Source organism: Cylas formicarius, unplaced genomic scaffold, assembly GCF_029955315.1.
Source record: "Cylas formicarius isolate icCylForm1 unplaced genomic scaffold, icCylForm1.1 PGA_scaffold_6__28_contigs__length_40554024, whole genome shotgun sequence".
Lineage (NCBI taxonomy): Eukaryota > Metazoa > Arthropoda > Insecta > Coleoptera > Brentidae > Cylas > Cylas formicarius.
This window is the reverse complement of record NW_026844347.1, coordinates 14,248,850-14,266,979: the sequence shown is the minus strand read 5'-3', so window position 1 is coordinate 14,266,979 and position 18,130 is coordinate 14,248,850. Positions and strand designations below refer to the sequence as shown.

Sequence of the window (18,130 nt, the reverse complement as noted above, 5' to 3'; positions counted from 1 at the left end):
TAATGTTCTTATCTGCGGCCCAATAAATACCTTCTTTTATCTTGGCATCAGATATGTCAATTTTTGTCTAGGACTTCAACAAACTGCTTAATCAAGGAAGTTTGATATGTAGAGGAGGCAATAAAACTTTTTTGGGATCAACTATGCTATCTATTTTGCTACCAGGTGTAAGGCTTGTTCTAGAGGGCCATTCTATTTGAGTCCATTGTGGGTCTCTTGCGTGACTAAACGACTTACAAATAAAGCATGGACATTTTTTATAATCGCGTGTTGTCTTATGAGCATGCACAGCACTTTAAGTTCACCACAAATGTACCGAATGTGCAACGGGAACCGAAGCGTTTTTGAAATACGCTTGAGTGTATAAACAGGCGCCATTCTTCATTTATATAGGGCACATTTCCTAATTATGAAACTCAAGTCAGGAATATTGTTGCAATACACTAGCGATCCTTCCTGAGTAAAATATTGACAATAATCTTTTTCGCCATCCCGGTAAAAACTAGTTGTGACGCCAGGTGCAAGTAAATGCTTGTCACGAAGTCTGGACGCTAACAATTCGGATGCATCCTTTGGAAGGTGCAAATCTCTAATTAAATCTTTTAATTCGCTCTGGTTAATCACTTCGGGCTCTCTGAAATCTGGTGTGAAATCTGAGTCATCCAGGTCGGAATAAAATTTCTCGGATTCTGACGATATTGCGTTTTCTAGTTCTTTTGGGGCAGTAGGTATCGGTACATCTGGTCCATGGGGAACTCGTCGAATAGCACAGTCAAGATTGGGATACTCAATTTGTTTCTTCTAATAACAATCATCACTGTGATTCCTAGGCTCTCGCCATACCATTGGAACAAAAAAAGCTTAAACATTTCTTACCTTTTTGCCAGTTTCTTAGTGCTTCAACGCAAACGGTTTCTTAGTGCTTCAACGCAAACGAAACAAACACTATGAGGAGCTCAGGACTTGTCTTAGTTGCCAATTTTTAGACAACAGCTTCGAACACAGTAGCACGACTACCAATACAACCAACAACTGCGCATAAGCAGGTTGCAACGCTTCTGTCCCAACTCTGTTGCTTTGCAGAGAAATCTAATATTATCCAGTTTTGAAAAATCAATTCATTTAAAAATCATGCCTAACATAGAAAAAACATTTTCATGTCATAGATATGTATATTAATAAAATCACATTTTTTATGGTACAGAGCGTTATAAAAAAAATGACGTAATAGAGCAAAAATATATCGTTTTTAGGAAAAAGGATCCCCAAAAATATACAAATAAGCAAACACTGTAGACCTGTGTTATGGATAATAAAACCATGATTGCGGTTGTTAATCAGGAATCTTGAAAATATACAAAATTGACACTTATTTTAGTTTCCACTTTTATTTTTCTTTTTAAATGCTTTTTCTATTTTTTTCGTCTTCTTTATTTATAATATTGGCTTTAGCAGTGGTTTTGCGGATCCTGTGTTTAATACCCTTTTTAAGTTTAAAGTATTTGTATTTTTTTTACGCACCTTTGCATTGTTTCTTTCTTTTGTTGATGTCAGATTATGTATTAATTGTTAATTCTGTTTATTTTTAAAAGAGAGAGACAGACTGTTGCGAGTTTATCCCGAATGGGTGTGTGTGTCTGAAAGTGCAAATAAATACATAAACTTATGTGTATGCCACTAAATTTGAGGCTAAAATCATACAGGTTTTTTTGGTCAGTTGACTATCAAAAATCCTAGAACAATATATAGTGTGTTTAAGATAAGAATATCTATCTATCATGGGGATATTGGAAACATTAAGAAATACGAATAGGAAATTAGAAAAAAGTTGCAAAAATTTAACGATATCATTTTTATTTTTTGAGGGTGGTATTTAAAAATTTAAAAAAAAATTAAAGGTCACTTTCTCGTAGCCCCTTTTTGAGCTCTACAAACTTATACTTGAACTGAGGTGGCTTTTACTTGATGAAAATCCATTTATCAAAATAAGTAGGAACTAAAAGTTCAGATTTTCACGAAATTAGATATTTTGTCTTTATCAAATGTTTGATAAAATATATTGTTTGAGCAGCGCGTAGCTAATTGAGGAGCATAAGCACCGTCTCGAATGACATCATTTAGCTCCGCCCCCTCACACAGTATAAAAGCAGGTACAGAGTAAAATGCGAGCTAATTTCAGTTCAGCTCTGAAGAAGCCAACAGGATGATTGGCGAAACGTTAGCTAGTTCGAATCAACAAAAACCGACGCAGGAGGGATCCGGAAGTTTTATAAAAAGTATTACAGTAACCTGTGGAATTTTCTTTGAAAAATTTGAGTGGGTAGAGTTTAGACATTTTTTAATGACAAAACTTACTAGAGCAACCAACATTAAATCATAAAATTGCACAAAATACTGAATAAAAACATAATATACTTTTTTTTTCAAAACAAATTTTTAGTTATAAAAATAGATTTAATAATACATTTTATTGTAAGCGATGGATACACTTTACTTGGATACACTTATTTTTGTTATGTCTCTTTAAATAACACCAGAAAAAAAAATAAAAACGAAATCGGCAAAATTTCAAGTTTTTTTGGCGTATCTTCGGAAGTGTTGGGAATTTTTTAGTTTTAACAATAGTACTTTATTAAGCTTTTAATTTTGCAACTTTTTTAAATTTAACCATCGTTATGGTTTCCATTATCTCCATGATAGACTTCCTTATCTTGAACACTCTCTATATCAGGTTGAGAATTTTTTGAACTTTGTTCAGTTCTATTCTCCCGTTTCAAGAATAAACATTTTTCTTTTTTTTTTTGTTCTCATACATATTTTCAAGAAATGTCACCTCCAAATATCCCCACTCAATCTAACTGATCTTTTTTGTAGTACTTCACGATACGTGCAAACTGAAACCCGACTACGTACAAAGGTTGTGCTACAAGCTGTGCCACTTGTATTACAACTGGCCAGGGACCATAAGGGTGCCCGCCCCATGTCAGTACGCGCACAAATTAGCCGCCATGGTGGGTCAGCATGTAAAGACGAAACCTAGCGCTGAGCTAGCGGACAAGTTATGGTTTTTGTAAAACCGTTAGGCTAGAAAGTACCTGACCTAATTTTGAGGACTTAAAATTTGTGTTAGCCTTCGCAATTATCATTGTGTATTCTTTAGTTCGGGTTAGAATACATTTTCTCATCTCTATTAGTTTGTTAAAATTGTTCATTAATTTTGTATTCAATAATGGGAAAAAATGTTTGAACGCAATATTTTTTGTGTTGTATCAATATGTTTCTTTCTTGTAGTTATAATGTTTGATTTTGTAACATGAATTCCTGATGTAAATTTAATACATATTTTTTATACTAACCGCAGTTTTATTTCAAATCAAATAAATTTATTGGTGTGATCAAATCAAATTTTCCACACCCACCACATCAGGAACTTCGTCGATCCGTTACCGGAACTCAATAAGTAGAAAATTTGAAAATTTGGTGGGGACGATTCGGATAAAATATTTTCAAGATAGAAATACTGCAACTGGATCTCAACTTTCTTATTTTAAATGAAATGTAATGGATTTTTTGGATTACCGGTAAAGTTCTAGACCTATTTATGTTAAAAATAGCGTTTGCAGACCAAATTACAAATTTTGATAGTGTTTTTTATACAGGATCTTGAAAAAAAAAAGAAATTAAGTAAAAATTGAACATTTTTACAAATATTTACAAATCTTCTGGATTTCTCCTGCGTCAGATGTTGATAAATCGAATTTGCTGACGTTTCGCCAATCATCTTGTTAACTTATTTAGATCTCAACAAAATACACTTCACCATAAATTCCCAAAGTAAATGAGTCCGATAGCAACTTATCATAGAGGTATTTAAATTCAAAATATCCCTGACCATATTTCAAAATTGCTTAAGAAATATAACGTCAAAACCAAATTTAACACTTGTCCAAAAGTCTCTCCACATCTTTGATTCGTCAGTTCCGCACTGCATTTCACTGGAGGGACATGACAAAAAATATCAACTAGAGTCAATGAACATGAAAGATCCTTAAGGATACTGCAAATAAACTCATCAGCACATCAAATTTTATTTGATAAAACTAAAATTCTTGCACGGAATCATTAAATCCACCAAAGAAAAATCCGAAAAAATATAGAAATCTATAAACAACCAAACAATCTTAATCGCGACTTAGATCGTTCACCAATATCAGTCATGCGAGACAATGTTCATGTCCGTCCTTTAACTCCGCCTCACTCACACACTATACAGGGTATCCAAGTAGTGTGTCAAAATAGTTTATCTCATTTATTGTTTGTTTTGGAATAAACGTTAAGTACAACAGTTATGGATAAAACTAAAAAAAACAATTTAAAATTATTCTCAGATGAGGTGATTCGTAAATATATGGAAAACTTTTTGTTTCAATGGAACACCCCGTATACTATTGCATTAGTAGATACTACGACAAAGGTCCCAAGACTTAATCATTTCTAAGATTTCTGTGACTATTCATCAAGAAATCAATGAAAAGAATAGACCCCATTTTATGACGACGCACACTTAGGAAAAATGGTCTTTAAATGACTGTGTTGGTGTAATAGGAAATACCATTGCAGGGCCTCAATTTGTTGAAAATACAGAGGTGGCAAAATATGTTAAGAAATATTCCAAGCGAATTGAGGCAGATAATGTGGATTCTTCATGAAGCTCGGACACGCCATGACCATCAAGTTACAAATTACTAAAATAATTTCTTTTCTCAACAGTGGATAGGAAGAGATGGTCCGATTGGATGGCCACCTAGATCTCCCGATCTAACAAACAAGATGGACCCTTTTTTGTGCGTATATGTTCAAGGCGAGGTGTATAAAACTGTCCCCACAACAAAGGAGGACATGAAACAAAGGATAAGAGAAGTTTTTCAAAGAGTTAGTCGTGAAATGCTAGAGAATACTGGCCAATAGTTACGGAATGGATCGAAGGAATCAATAAAATGAAACTTAATTAAAGAGTTATTTTTTTGTTTTGCACTTTTGCTTTTAGTTTTTAAGTGTTTTCTTTGGAACTATTCGCCATTGGTACAGAAATGATCAGCGTCGAAAAAAAAAACTTGTTTTTTCTGTAGACCTGGCATTAATTGGCTATATCTTTTGAACGGTTTACAGCACGTGCTTCAAATTTGTCTCCTTTTAAGCCGTACACGAGGTACACAAATCAGTAAAAAATGGGTCTGATCAAATCAAGGCGTCCATCTTTTTTTTTTTTTTGCATCTGTTTTTTGGACTTTGCTATGAAACACGATAAGTGTCCGAAATTTGAAGCCATTCACTTGAAATTTGACACATATATAGGAGTTTAGCTCCGTAACGAAGCCTATTGAAACTGGGGGGGCTGGGGGGTCGAGAAGTATTTTTTAAAAATTAAAAACCGCACTTGCAGGGTATCGAGAAAAAAATCATTTCTCCAAGACGGTACATACGATCAAAAAAATTCTTTAACCAAACGACGCGCAAGATCCGGATCAAAAAGTTTTATTCTTGATGATTTTTGAAAAATGTACAGGGTGCGGCGGTAATTTGCAAAAAACTGAAAATTGGCCTCCCTTAGTAATGATAATTGACCATAAGAAGGCTGCGATTCTTTTGCCAGTTTTTTTTTACATAGCCCGTATGGACAGCTAAAACTTATGTATTTAAAGTTTTCACATACTGTACTGGGTGATCGGGATATTCGAGAGTATCAAAACGTCATAAGTGACCCAAATATGTAGCTATCGATTTTAAATTTGGCAAGGAAGTAAAAGTCCATACCCACATTTAAACAATAGAGTTTGAGCGTAATCAAGTATCACCAAATATATTTTAAAAAATTTTGAAAAAAATTTCTTTGAATATTTTGGCTTCCAGAAAAACATGATTTTCTCAAAAACTATTCAACCGATCAGAAAAATTGTAGAACCAGGAAATTCGGGAGATCGGTGGCTATGACTTTTATTTCAGACATTTTTTCGATTCTATACAGGGTTTTTCAATTATGGACAAAAATCTAAAAGAATGAAAATGAAAATCGTTCTTTTCGCTATTAAATTATTAGCCGAAAATCAAAATTCGTGAAAAATATGGCCAATTAGTTTAAACAGTGTAATAAGCCACATCGAGAGCTACAATGTTTGTATCAGTTTTCATCTATCACATACGCTGTTCGAGATATTTGAAAAAATCCAAATGAAAATCACAGTTTCTCGCCTTCAATCGAGACGCGATGAGGTCGGCGTAATGCACGGTTTCGGAAAACAAGTATTTTCTTGAAAATCATACACCAGGAAACGTGGGAGATGCAGGGCTATCATCCCTATTTCGAACATTGTTTGAATTATATACAGGGTGTGTGAATTATTGACAGAAAATCTAAAAGTTCCTTAAAAATTTCATTTTTGTGGGTAAATTATTGGCGATAAATGAAAAACTGCTAAAGATGGAATAATTTGATTTGAACAGTATCGTAAACTGTGTCGAGAAGGTTTCAGGTTTTGTCAATTATACAGGGCGTGTGAGATATTTGAAAAAATATCATTCCACAACGCTATTATTTGTATAAATTTTAATATTTACCGAAGTTTGCCGTAACTTTGAAGTTCGAAGAGATGTGAAGGACACTTTATACAGGGTGTATTCACAATAAAATGACATCGATTTTGCGAAAGTTCCATAGTGGTCCGCAAGAGCACGATAGAAAAGCAATGCGTCCCTTAAGGACAAAATCCCCGAATTGAATTCCTTTTGAAATTAAAATCTGGACCATGCTACACTCTCCGAATTTTCCCCGCTCAACGACGATTTCTCGAAAGCAATCTTGTTAATTTCGAAAATCGATGAAATCGAATTTGCGAAAGTATCTGCGCTCGTATAAAAATTTTATATCTCAGTAACGGTAGGTCCTATGGGATCGCTGTTGGTACAGAAATGATCACCATCGAAAAAAAATATTTTTTTTTTCTGTCCGTTCTCCGTTCTCGACTTTTGGTTTTTCCTGAATAACTTCGAACTGTTGGAGCTACAAAATTGAAATTTGCCTCCTTTTCAACCCTCCACGGGTTGTAAGAAATGGCCCTGATCCGACGCCGTTATCCATCTTTTTTTCGCAATTTTCGACTGTTTTTTTGGACCTTGCTATGAAACACGATAAGTGTTCGAAATTTGAAGCAATTGACTTCATATTTGGCACATATATGCGGCTTTGCCCCGTGACGAACCGTAATGAAAATGGGGGGGTTGGGAAGTATTCTAAAAAAATAAAAAATCGCGCGTGTAAGGGTCTACAAAAAACATCATTTTTCAAAAACTGTTTACGAGACCAACAAAATTCTTGAACCACAAGAAGCAAAAGATACGACTCTATACACTTTTATTCGTGACAATTTTTCAAGAATGTACAGGGTGCGTCGCAAATTCAAAAAAACTGAAAAATGCCCCCTTATTATTGAAAATTGGCAATAATTTGAAATCTGTGTTTTAGATGTCAGTTTCTTTTACATGACGATATAGCCCATATAGACAGCTTAAACTTTTTGTATTTGCGGTTTTTAAGTATTGTACAGGGTGTTCGCGATATTCCGTGCAATATTAAAAAACATGATAAATACTCCAAATTTGCAGCTATCGACTTCAGACTTGGGAGAGAGGTAGATGTCTGGAGCCGCATTTAGACTCTTTTAATTGGGGGCAATAAAATAACGCGAAGTATTTTTTTCATTTTTGAATTTTTTTTGTGGTTATTTTGGCATCGAGAAAAACATCTTTTCCTCCAAAGCGATTCATCCGATCGGAAAAATGTTTCATCCGTAATACGTGGGAGACCCGGCGCTATAACTTTTGTTTCACGCATTATTTTGTTTATATACAACGTGTTTTAGTTATGGACAAAAATCTAAAAGACCCTGAAAATTATTCTTTTAGAGAGTAAATTATTAACCGTAACTCAAAATTCCTACAAACAATAGCTAATCCAAACAGTGTTTCCGTTTTCGTGTATTACATACGCTGTTCGAGATATTTCAAAAAAATCCAAATGAAAATCACCACTTCTCGCCCTCAATCTAGACGCGATGACGTCATTTACAATTACCACGTACTGCATGGTTTCAGAAAACAAGTAGTTTTTTGAATTCGAATACCAGGAAACTAAGGAGATCCAGAGCTATTTCGAACATTGTTGGAATTATATACAGGGTACGTCGTTTGTGGGCAAAAAATTCTAATAGATCTCCGAAATTTCCGCTTTTGTGTGTGAATTATTGGCGATACATGAAAAACTTTTAAAGATGTGATAATTTGATATGAACGGTATCGTAAACTGTGTTGAGAGAGTTTGAGGTGTCGTCTATAATACAAGGGACGCAAGATATTTGAAAATTTTGATATTACCGAGGTATTCCGTAAATTTGAAGTTCTATGAGAGGTGAAGGACATTTTATACAGGGTGTAGGCACAATTAAATTACATCGATTTTGCGAAAGTTCCATAGTGGTCCGCAGGAGCGTGATAGAAAAACATTGCGTCCCTACAAGAATCCGCGAAGCGCCTTCTTTTTAAAATAAGTTATTTGCGACGAACTTGCCCCGCTCACAGACGATTTTTCGAAAGCAATCTTGTTTGTTTTACTCACCCTTTCGGGATATTTTGTGTTAAGCAAAGTACAAACTTCTTTCTGAATTCTCGTTTTGTTTTCATATCCAATAATTAAAATTTCAATTCACTTTCTTTACTGACAGAAGTGTAATTGCAATAATTCAAGAAATTTACTAGTACTAGCTACTTGCCTGTTCAATTTCAAAATTAAATTATTTGGTTTTTATTCTTTGGCTAAAAGAAATTAAGAAATAGGTATAATGTATGCTAGTTATATGAATTATGCGTGAAATTTGATGCAGAATTCGTAAATCGATTTAAAAAATGGGGTTCCATTGTTTTTTTTTTCAATACCTTGTATTATTAATAATCTAAATTACTAAGTTTGTTGAACAGACCATTTTCGACAAAGGATGTTAATAGAGTGAAATTTTAAAGGATTAAGTATTGGCAAAAATGTACAGATTCTTTTCGACATAAAATGTTAAATATCTCAGGAACGGTGAAATTTAAGAATAGGATATTATTCAGAGGGACACCCTGTATTGTTTACCTAACAAAGTATGCAAACACTTTTTTCTTTCAATGCAATTAATTTTCCTTGAAAAGTTTTAATCAGTTGCATATTATATGAAATAGTAATGTACAGTGAATCTTATTTTTGATGGTTGTCCGGCGTGTCTCCCTCATCAATGACGCTAGATTGTGGCGGCTTTTTTATTAAATGAAAGGTAACACAAACAAAAATGTCCCAACCATCTTGAATTTTTAGGTACAGGGTGATTTTGAAAATGTTGTATTTTTTGACTTTTAATAATTTTATAAACTCCAAGGGGCATTTATAATAAAACCTTTAATTATTAAAAATAGAAAATTTCCAAGAACAGCCTGTATTTAAAAATCCAAAATAGCTGACATTTCTGTTTATGTCACTTTTCATTTCATAAAAAAGTACCCTTATGTCCAATCTCAGAAACATTTTGTTAATTAGCACTTCCGTTAAATTATATAACTGACTAATAGTTTTTAAAATTAGCTATTGAAATGCATAAAAGAATTTAGTAGGTATATTTAAGAACAAAAAAAATCAGGAACAGTATATTTCACTACACTATAATATGCAGGTACCGCTTTAAGACTTGTTAGATCTCAGTCTTTCAATTCCTGACCTCTCTTCTTCTTCATCACTAGTGTAAGAAGACATCCCTGACACAGCTGTGCGCGTTGAGGTTGCTTGCATCAATTCCTGATCTGGAGCATTTCTATTTTCATACAACAGAATGTTTAAAGTTTCCTCATATATTCGAGCTTCAGGACACTCGACTTTGGTGTGTTTTTTATCTGTCGCATACACAATGGAAGTACAGCATACCTCCGATACCTTTTTGCTGTGACCATAGAAAACCCAGCAGCAAATCTCACTGGTACTTATGACGTCTTTGAAAAACAAAACTCTACCACTGTACCACAATGACAGTTTGTCAAACAACTCAATATTTTTAAGCAAATTATCATCTGAGGCAGATGTGTAGGAATATTTGTTATTGTGGCGGTTTATTAGCAACTTTATTGCTGGTTTCGTCGTCGCACTAATGAGAAATTCTTCCTCTTTGCAAGATGTGATCAAAGGCACTACACACAGAGGTTCATGCTCTTTTTCTTTCTTGGACAAAGCTTTGTTACAAGATTCCGCCAGTTCTGCGATGCAATAATATTTGGCTTCAGCTAATAACTCTGCAATATCTTTGCTTGACTCTGGTAATGAAACAGTGCCATCTCTCAAAAAATTTAAGATAGTTCCAAAATGTTTACCACATCTATCAACAAGTATCCATCCATCGGAATCTGATAACACTTCCATTCTTCCACTGAACATAGCCCTGAGCATTGTGTCGTGTTTGGTAAGAGTGCCAATTGTAGTGTAATGCAAAGATCCCCCGACATTTAATTTCACATATTGCGAGGGGTTACCTTTAATAGTGGTTTTCCCTGACATTATGTCAGTTTCAAAATTAAACATTTGGTTAATGTATTTCCCCCTACATACGTCAAAGACGATTTTTCAAAAATTATTCCAAACTACCACATTGCTACTTTTTAAAGTATGCATTATATTTTTTAAAACTGTCAGGCACAAGTTTCTCTTTACGTTACGAATTTCTATAAATATTCACGTCGCAATTGGAGAGACATTTCTTGAAGTATAATCATGATAACACCGCAAACCAAAAATCTTTTCCATTTACTCAACGTACTAATGTTTCCATGACACACCAATGTTGGCTTTCGTATTGACGGATGTAACAGCAAGCTTACTTATGTCATTCGTTTGAACAATTGACATGAGACCTTGGAATGCGAAAAAGTTAGTTGAAACGTCATTGTATTTCATCAAGAAAGGTAAATTAGGAAAAAAGATTGACGACCGGGTGTGACGTACCCCTCAGTGGTTTTAGAAAAAAAATGCAGTTTTTTCACAAACACTTTCGTGTGAGAAGTGTACTTTTTCCTTAACTCTTTTCATTTGTATTGTTTTTCTATTTTTTCTATTTATATATATATATATATATATATATATATATATATATATATATATATATATATATATATATATATATATATATATATATATATATATATTCTCACGTATTGATTCACGGATGGAAAAATATGATGACACTATATTCCGGGATATCATCCGTTCGCTCGTTGAACTCCGACTGGAATCCTGCATCCGACTGGAATCCTGCAAATCCTGCATCCGACTGGAATCCTGCAGACGTTTCGCCAAAATCTCACTTGGCATCTTCAATGCTCGCGCTCAGTGTTCGAAGTGTTTTCGGAGCGCGAGCATTGAAGATGCCAAGTGAGATTTTGGCGAAACGTCTGCAGGATTCCAGTCGGATGCAGGATTTGCAGGATTCCAGTCGGAGTTCAACGAGCGAACGGATGATATCCCGGAATATAGTGTCATCATATATATATATATATATATATATATATATATATATATATATATATATATATATATATATATATATATATATATATATATATATATATATATATATATATATATATATATATATATATATATATATATATTTTTTTTCCGGGATATCATCCGTTCGCTTGTTGAACTCCGACTGGAATCACTGTTACAGAGTTCGAAGTGTTTTCGGAGCGCGAGCATTGAAGATGCCAAGTGAGATTTTGGCGAAACGTCTGCAGGATTCCAGTCGGAGTTCAACAAGCGTACAGGATTCCAGTCTGATGCAGGATTGCAGTCGGATGCAGGATTGCAGTCGGATGCAGGATTGCAGTCGGATGCAGGATTCCAGTCGGAGTTCAACAAGCGAAAGGATGATATCCCGGAATATAGTGTCATCACATTTTTCCATCCGTGAATCAATACGTGAATATATATATATATATATATATATATATATATATATATATATATATATATATATATATATATATATATATATATACATATATATATATATATATATATATATATATATATATATATATATATATATATATATATATATATATATATATATATATATATATATATATATATATATATATATATATATATATATATATATATATATATATATATATATATATATATATATATATATATATATATATATATATATATATATATATATATATATATATATATATATATATATATATATATATATATATATATATATATATATATATATATATTCACGTATTGATTCACGGATGGAAAAATGTGATGACACTATATTCCGGGATATCATATATATATATATATATATATATATATATATATATATATATATATATATATATAAACTAAAATAAGTAAGATACTTTCGTACAGGGTATACGTGGTCCACCTATCAGAAGAGTTTAGGTAACACTGTGCGTCACGTTAAAATGGAAAGACAAATTCAAGGATGATATACGATAAACTTGGCTTACCGTGCTTTAGTTTAAATAATTGTAATAACCTTTCTATCGTCTCTGAATATAATGACACATTATGCACCTAACCTCCCTAGAAATAGCTTATTATAATATGTGTAATTCCATAAATTGTTGTTGTATGAACAATGTGGGAAGATGATTGTGTGTGGAGGTTTTACGAAAAGTAGACGTGAATAATTAGAACATGATTTGCGACAATGTTTTCGTCAGCTGTAATAACTTTAATTTTAATAATTAGTTTATTTATAGTTGTAAGCGAACAAAGCAGACCTGATTACAAAATACGTAAGGTACTGCGATTAATTTCATTCAAAAACCGTAATATATGTTTCATTTAAGTTAATATAGAAGATCCCAAATTGTGTTCGCCCATAACAAAAAGAAAAATTCGCACTGATGGCCTTATTGTCAAAGAAGGCAGATCTATAAACAAACATTCTATAACATGGACTGCAAATAATCACTGCAATTTTGAAGTGCAATCCTCTTACAGAGGAGGAGGTATTTTAGCAGTGATTCAGCATTTGAATTTGAGAAGAAATTCTACAACTGGAGAATGTATAGATTATGTTGAATTCAGTAGCAGGGAAGTAATGTTGCCTTATCGATATTGTGATATTATTTCTGCAGATGTAGCAATGGGTACTACTGAAAATGCTACTAGTCATTTACCAATTCTACGCGGTTCATATATGAATTCTGATGGGGAATTAAACACAGTTATCCATATTTCCAAAATTCCACTGTCCTATGAAGAACACACTGGGTTTGAAATAGTTTTCACATCTTATGCAGGTAAATTTTAATATTTTACTATATTGAGTCTAAACATAAGTTGGTATTTAGACTGTTCTGATAAGGAGGACCGTCGCACCAGTAACCTTAAGCCATGCATTGAAAAGTTTGACAAAGTATGCATTAACAAGGAATATTTCAGTGATGGTGTTGTTAATTGTCCATTTTACGGATGCACAGACGAATTGAGTTGCTCTACAGAAGTAAAGTAACTTATTGGTTTTGGGATTTAACAAAATAGTATCATTTTAGTTGAAAGAACCTGTGGAACCAAGATGGTCCGCTGAAAGTAAAGTTATAATTGGATCAATTTCATCAATTTTCGTCCTGTTCACATTCTTTATATTGTGTCTTTGGGTTTTTAAGAAGCATAAATTACTTTGTTGGGCCGAGGATTTTGCTCACCCTTGTGAAACTACAAGTAATCGGAATGTAAGTATTTATTTTCTGCAATTATTCTATGCTATTCTGTACAGCAAAAAGTAAACTTTAAATCCTATCTGGAATAATTGAAAACTTACCTTTACAGCCCTTTTCATGAAAAGATACACTTGATTTATTATGTACATGAAAATTTTGTAATAAATTCTTCAATGCAGGAGAAGTAGGTAAAAAGTTGACTGAACTTTGCAAATTGTGCCTCCTTTAGGAAAAGAAACTTTATTTGATTAAAATCAAAAACACTTTTAGATAAGTGATTTAGCAAGTTTATTTTTAATTTTCTATGAAATTATGATTGAACTAATATATTTATTTTTTTATGTTTATTTGAATTTTATATTATTTATGAAACTTCTGTATTCCTCCTGCGTCGGTTGTTGTTGTATCAAACTTGCTGACGTTTCGCCAGTCATCTTGTCGGCTTTTTCAGTTTCTGTTAAGCTCTGAAGGCAGAAGTTTTAAACAAAATATTTTAAATATATTAAAATTATTTTTATTTTATTTTAGAATAGGTAAAATTGCATGTATATACCTTGTTTGTCTTGTTGTTTGGTTGGACTTTAATTGAAATAAAATTTTTCGAAAGCATACGCGCTTGGCAACGAAATTTATATTTTGACTACGGTAGGTCCTATGGGACCCCCATTGGTACAGACATGATCAGGGTCGAACAATTTTTTTTTCTGCACGATCGGAACCCGGTGTCCATCTTTTTTTTTTCGCTTTTCAAGTCTTTTTGGACATTGCTATGAAACACGATAAGTGTCCGAAATTTGAAGCTATCGAGTTGAAATTTGGCATACAAATGAAGCTTGCTCCGTTGACGCAGCCTATTGAAATTGAGGCGGCTGGGGGGTATTAAAAAAAGTAAAGATGGCGTTTTCTCGAAAATTGTTTATGCAATCTAAAAAAAATTGTACATGAAGGCGCAGAACGTTGGGCTCCATTAACTTTTAAGCCAGATTCTTTTACATGGCAATATAGGCCGTATAGACAGCTGAAACTTTTATATTTAGCGTTTTCACATATTGTACAGGGTCTTCAGCATATTCTGTGCAATATTCAAGAATATAATAAGAGAAGCAATCTTGTTTATTAAACCCTCTCCTATCTAGGCTCTGAGAAAAAGTGTATATTATTAAATAATTTTTAGAAGCTAAAAAAATCGAAATTTATAGTCTATAAATATACAGGGTGTTCCATTTTAAAGCATAAAGTAATGTCCGATAACTTTTTAAAAAGTATAAGTCGCGAAAGTTTTGTTGACGGCATATATAAAAACCGAATAATTTGAACAGTCTCGGGTAATGGAACTTAGCGAACAAACGGGAGCTCGTTTGGCAAGATCCACTGATCCGCAGCCGAACGCACCGCCCGCTGAAGAAGAAAAGGATTTGCCTCCTTCTTATGATAGCCTTTTTCCTGATGGCCCTGGTTAACATTAAAAGCAGGTATTATTTTATTGGTAAACGCTGTTTAAATTATTGTATTTAAATAACAAGTTTTATTTCTGACTCAAACTTGCCTTTTAAAATAAGATTTTTGGGATTTTGGATTGTAATTAATGTAGCGTCATGGGAAGTTTTTTGTGTGGTGGGGTGAAAACAAAAATGTTAACATTAAAAAAAGTATATAATTTACATCTCACCGAGCTTAATTTGTTTGAATCTAAATAATTTAAGTTGGTATTGTGCCAAAATGAATATTGTGTTGGTCATGAAATTTCGTATTGTTAGCGTAAGACACTTGTAAATATATATTATATTATATAATTTTGTAACATATTTTAATAATAAATAATTTAAAATACAACGCTTTATTAGTGGGGCACACCATAACACATTCTACATTCAAAATAAGCCCTAGTTCTACAGTAAATAAACAATAAATTAGAAACAAAAATTTTAAATTAAAACCAATAGAGTAGTATCGTTTTAAAACTGGAGATGTAAGATCAATATCCCATAAAATCAATGTCTGCTGTGGAATTTTTCGAGACTAAATAATAAATAAATAAATAAATTGCGTACTGGTTGTTTAGTTAACTGTTTCAATGGTGGAACTCTTTCGATGCTACAGAAAATTTTCATTTCCTTGTGTGATAGGATAGCTATTTCCAGCTGCATGGTGCATCCATTCACGAAACCATGGCATCTGAGGTCCCATGATATTATACCATTCGGTTTTTCTTTTTGACGAGTGATAAAAAATAAAATTTATAAAACAAGACCCAGAAATCGAGTTAACTTTGTTGGAGAAGAAGACAAGCCTGTCAATAAATTTGCATTGCAGAACTTAAACGAGTATCCAGATAATTTTAAAAGAATTATTGTTATTGTTTTAATTATTTTCTTAAATTTAATGAATTATCTACTAAAAATTATTTTTTTCCTAAAATGAAATAATTATAACCATAAGAAAGCGCAAAGTTGCACTTTTCCGGGAAGCGAGCGTTTTTTTAACATTGCACTCGCCGAGCGACAAAGTGTTCCAATTATTTTTAAATTGCATCAAGTTGTTGACAGATGAAGTAAGATCTTCTGTTAGGTAAGCAAACTAAGGTAAATTATTATCACCTATTTGTTATTCACAAATACTTTGTTTTTTGTCTTTCTACATATGTCAAAAAATGTCCTAAACCTAAATTAAAAACTCTTTTATGAATTTTATAAATTAAATGATCATTTTTTAGGTTAAATTGAAATGTTGCAGAAGTGGTAATTATATTTTTGATAAATTTGCTCAGAATTAGCTATTGTTATTTTTATAATTGAAAAATGTTACCAAAGAATTTGTGTTCATTTCCATTAGCATCAAGTAAAAAGAAACAAGGCCAAAAAATAAGAAAACGCTTTATGGTCTCAACTTTTGTATAAATTTCAATAGTCGTCATCTATAATCTAGGACTCAAGTTATAGAGCATTAATCAGTGTACAAAAATTAATTATTAAAATTTGATTCAACAAAACATGCAAAACTGTTTCTATTAACTCCATCTTACGGTAATGAAGAAACATATAGTGTATCTGCGATTTTTGACACAAACGTGGGAATTGAGGGTTATTTGACGGATGTAGACATTTTTTTATAAAAAAGAGGGTTGTAGAAAAATTTATAAATGTAAATCGAGCGCAAAGTGACATTGCCGCTCTCGCAAGATAGGCCAACTTCTTACTTAGTGCGACAATGAGTCACCCTGCGCACTTGATACACCTATAGCTATTTTGTATTAGTTATTTATTTTATTGAAGGAATCAATTATATGAATGACACTATTGACCATATTTTAAAGATTTTTTTTCCGTGTTACAGTAATTTATCAAATAAAAAATCAACTTTTTATAATTTGGTGTATACACCAATGTAATGAAAAAACTAAAAATTCGAATTTTGTCAGGAGCGATAACAATTGCAAGCTCACAAAATATGGAATTATAAAAGGTTATAACAAAATAATACAAAAGAGGCAAAATAATAGGCTGTGATATTCAGGACTTGTCTAGTCCAAAATAAAAGCCGACATCTTAGTTCACAAAGTGATTACAAATTAAAAGAACACTCCTCGTGGCTTCTTGGTCGTACCAAGCAACAAAAAGCAAATCACCTACCTATGTGTATTCATTCCTTTGACCACAAAATATCACTTGGACAATATGCTATAGTACAAATAACATTGGATTACAATGCACAGAACAGGCAACATCATACTTGCATTATACATAGACCACTAACAGTAAGCGCCAACGGCTCACTGGGCACAAACAAGTCGTTTAATTGGTCGTGTAGCACGTGTATTTCGAGATAGAACATGTAGACCAATCCTCCAAGTCAAGAGTTAATCACTCTCTGATTTCCTTTTAAGTCCCTCCGTTTCCTTCGACAAGCAAGAGTTGTTAAATGTAATGCTGAGCGGAGATTAGTATACCTGATTGTTATATAGTTCAAGTATCGTCGGAATTCGTGCTGAACATTTTCTATCCGCTGTATATGACGGGTGTAATTGAAACTCCATATTGAAGCAGCATATTCTACATGTGATCTAGTATAGCAATAATACAGTGTTTTTATGACAACAAAAGTCTAAGTCACGGATCTCAATTCATTACCATTAATGGAATAGGCAAAACTCACAAAATATCAAGACTTATGGAAACTTATAACCTTATAATTAAGTACAATAAGTTCTTTACCACTGGTAATTTTGAGTGATTATTCTTGGGAACAGTTTCAGATCGTCAGCAAAAAGAAGGAAAAAAATTGTGCTTAAAAG

At 32.8% G+C, this 18,130-nt stretch overlaps 3 protein-coding genes across 6 annotated transcripts in view; 2 read left to right on the top strand and 1 right to left on the bottom strand.

The window, feature by feature from the left end:
* Window positions 1-3,318, top strand: part of LOC132703044 (piwi-like protein Ago3) — a 30,456-nt gene extending 27,138 nt beyond the window's left edge. For 3 of the 4 annotated variants that reach the window (XM_060672079.1, XM_060672078.1, XM_060672077.1), the window contains one exon: window positions 2,875-3,318. In XM_060672079.1, coding sequence (XP_060528062.1) covers window positions 2,875-3,074 — 200 coding nt within the window. In that variant the 3' untranslated portion in view covers window positions 3,075-3,318. The remainder of the gene's footprint in view (window positions 1-2,874) is intronic. The other variant, XM_060672081.1, reaches the window with a different exon arrangement.
* Window positions 3,319-9,683: 6,365 nt separating this feature from the next.
* On the bottom strand, window positions 9,684-10,952 carry LOC132703378 (BTB/POZ domain-containing adapter for CUL3-mediated RhoA degradation protein 3). The gene has a single exon (XM_060672599.1). The coding sequence runs from the start codon at window positions 10,649-10,651 to the stop codon at window positions 9,764-9,766; it is 888 nt and encodes a 295-aa protein (XP_060528582.1). The 5' UTR covers window positions 10,652-10,952; the 3' UTR covers window positions 9,684-9,763.
* Window positions 10,953-12,680: 1,728 nt separating this feature from the next.
* On the top strand, window positions 12,681-15,710 carry LOC132703311 (uncharacterized). Its single transcript, XM_060672481.1, has 5 exons — window positions 12,681-12,909; window positions 12,964-13,419; window positions 13,471-13,622; window positions 13,672-13,851; window positions 15,159-15,710. The coding sequence occupies exons 1-5, from the start codon at window positions 12,822-12,824 to the stop codon at window positions 15,297-15,299; spliced, it is 1,017 nt and encodes a 338-aa protein (XP_060528464.1). The 5' UTR covers window positions 12,681-12,821; the 3' UTR covers window positions 15,300-15,710.
* Window positions 15,711-18,130: the final 2,420 nt, after the last annotated feature.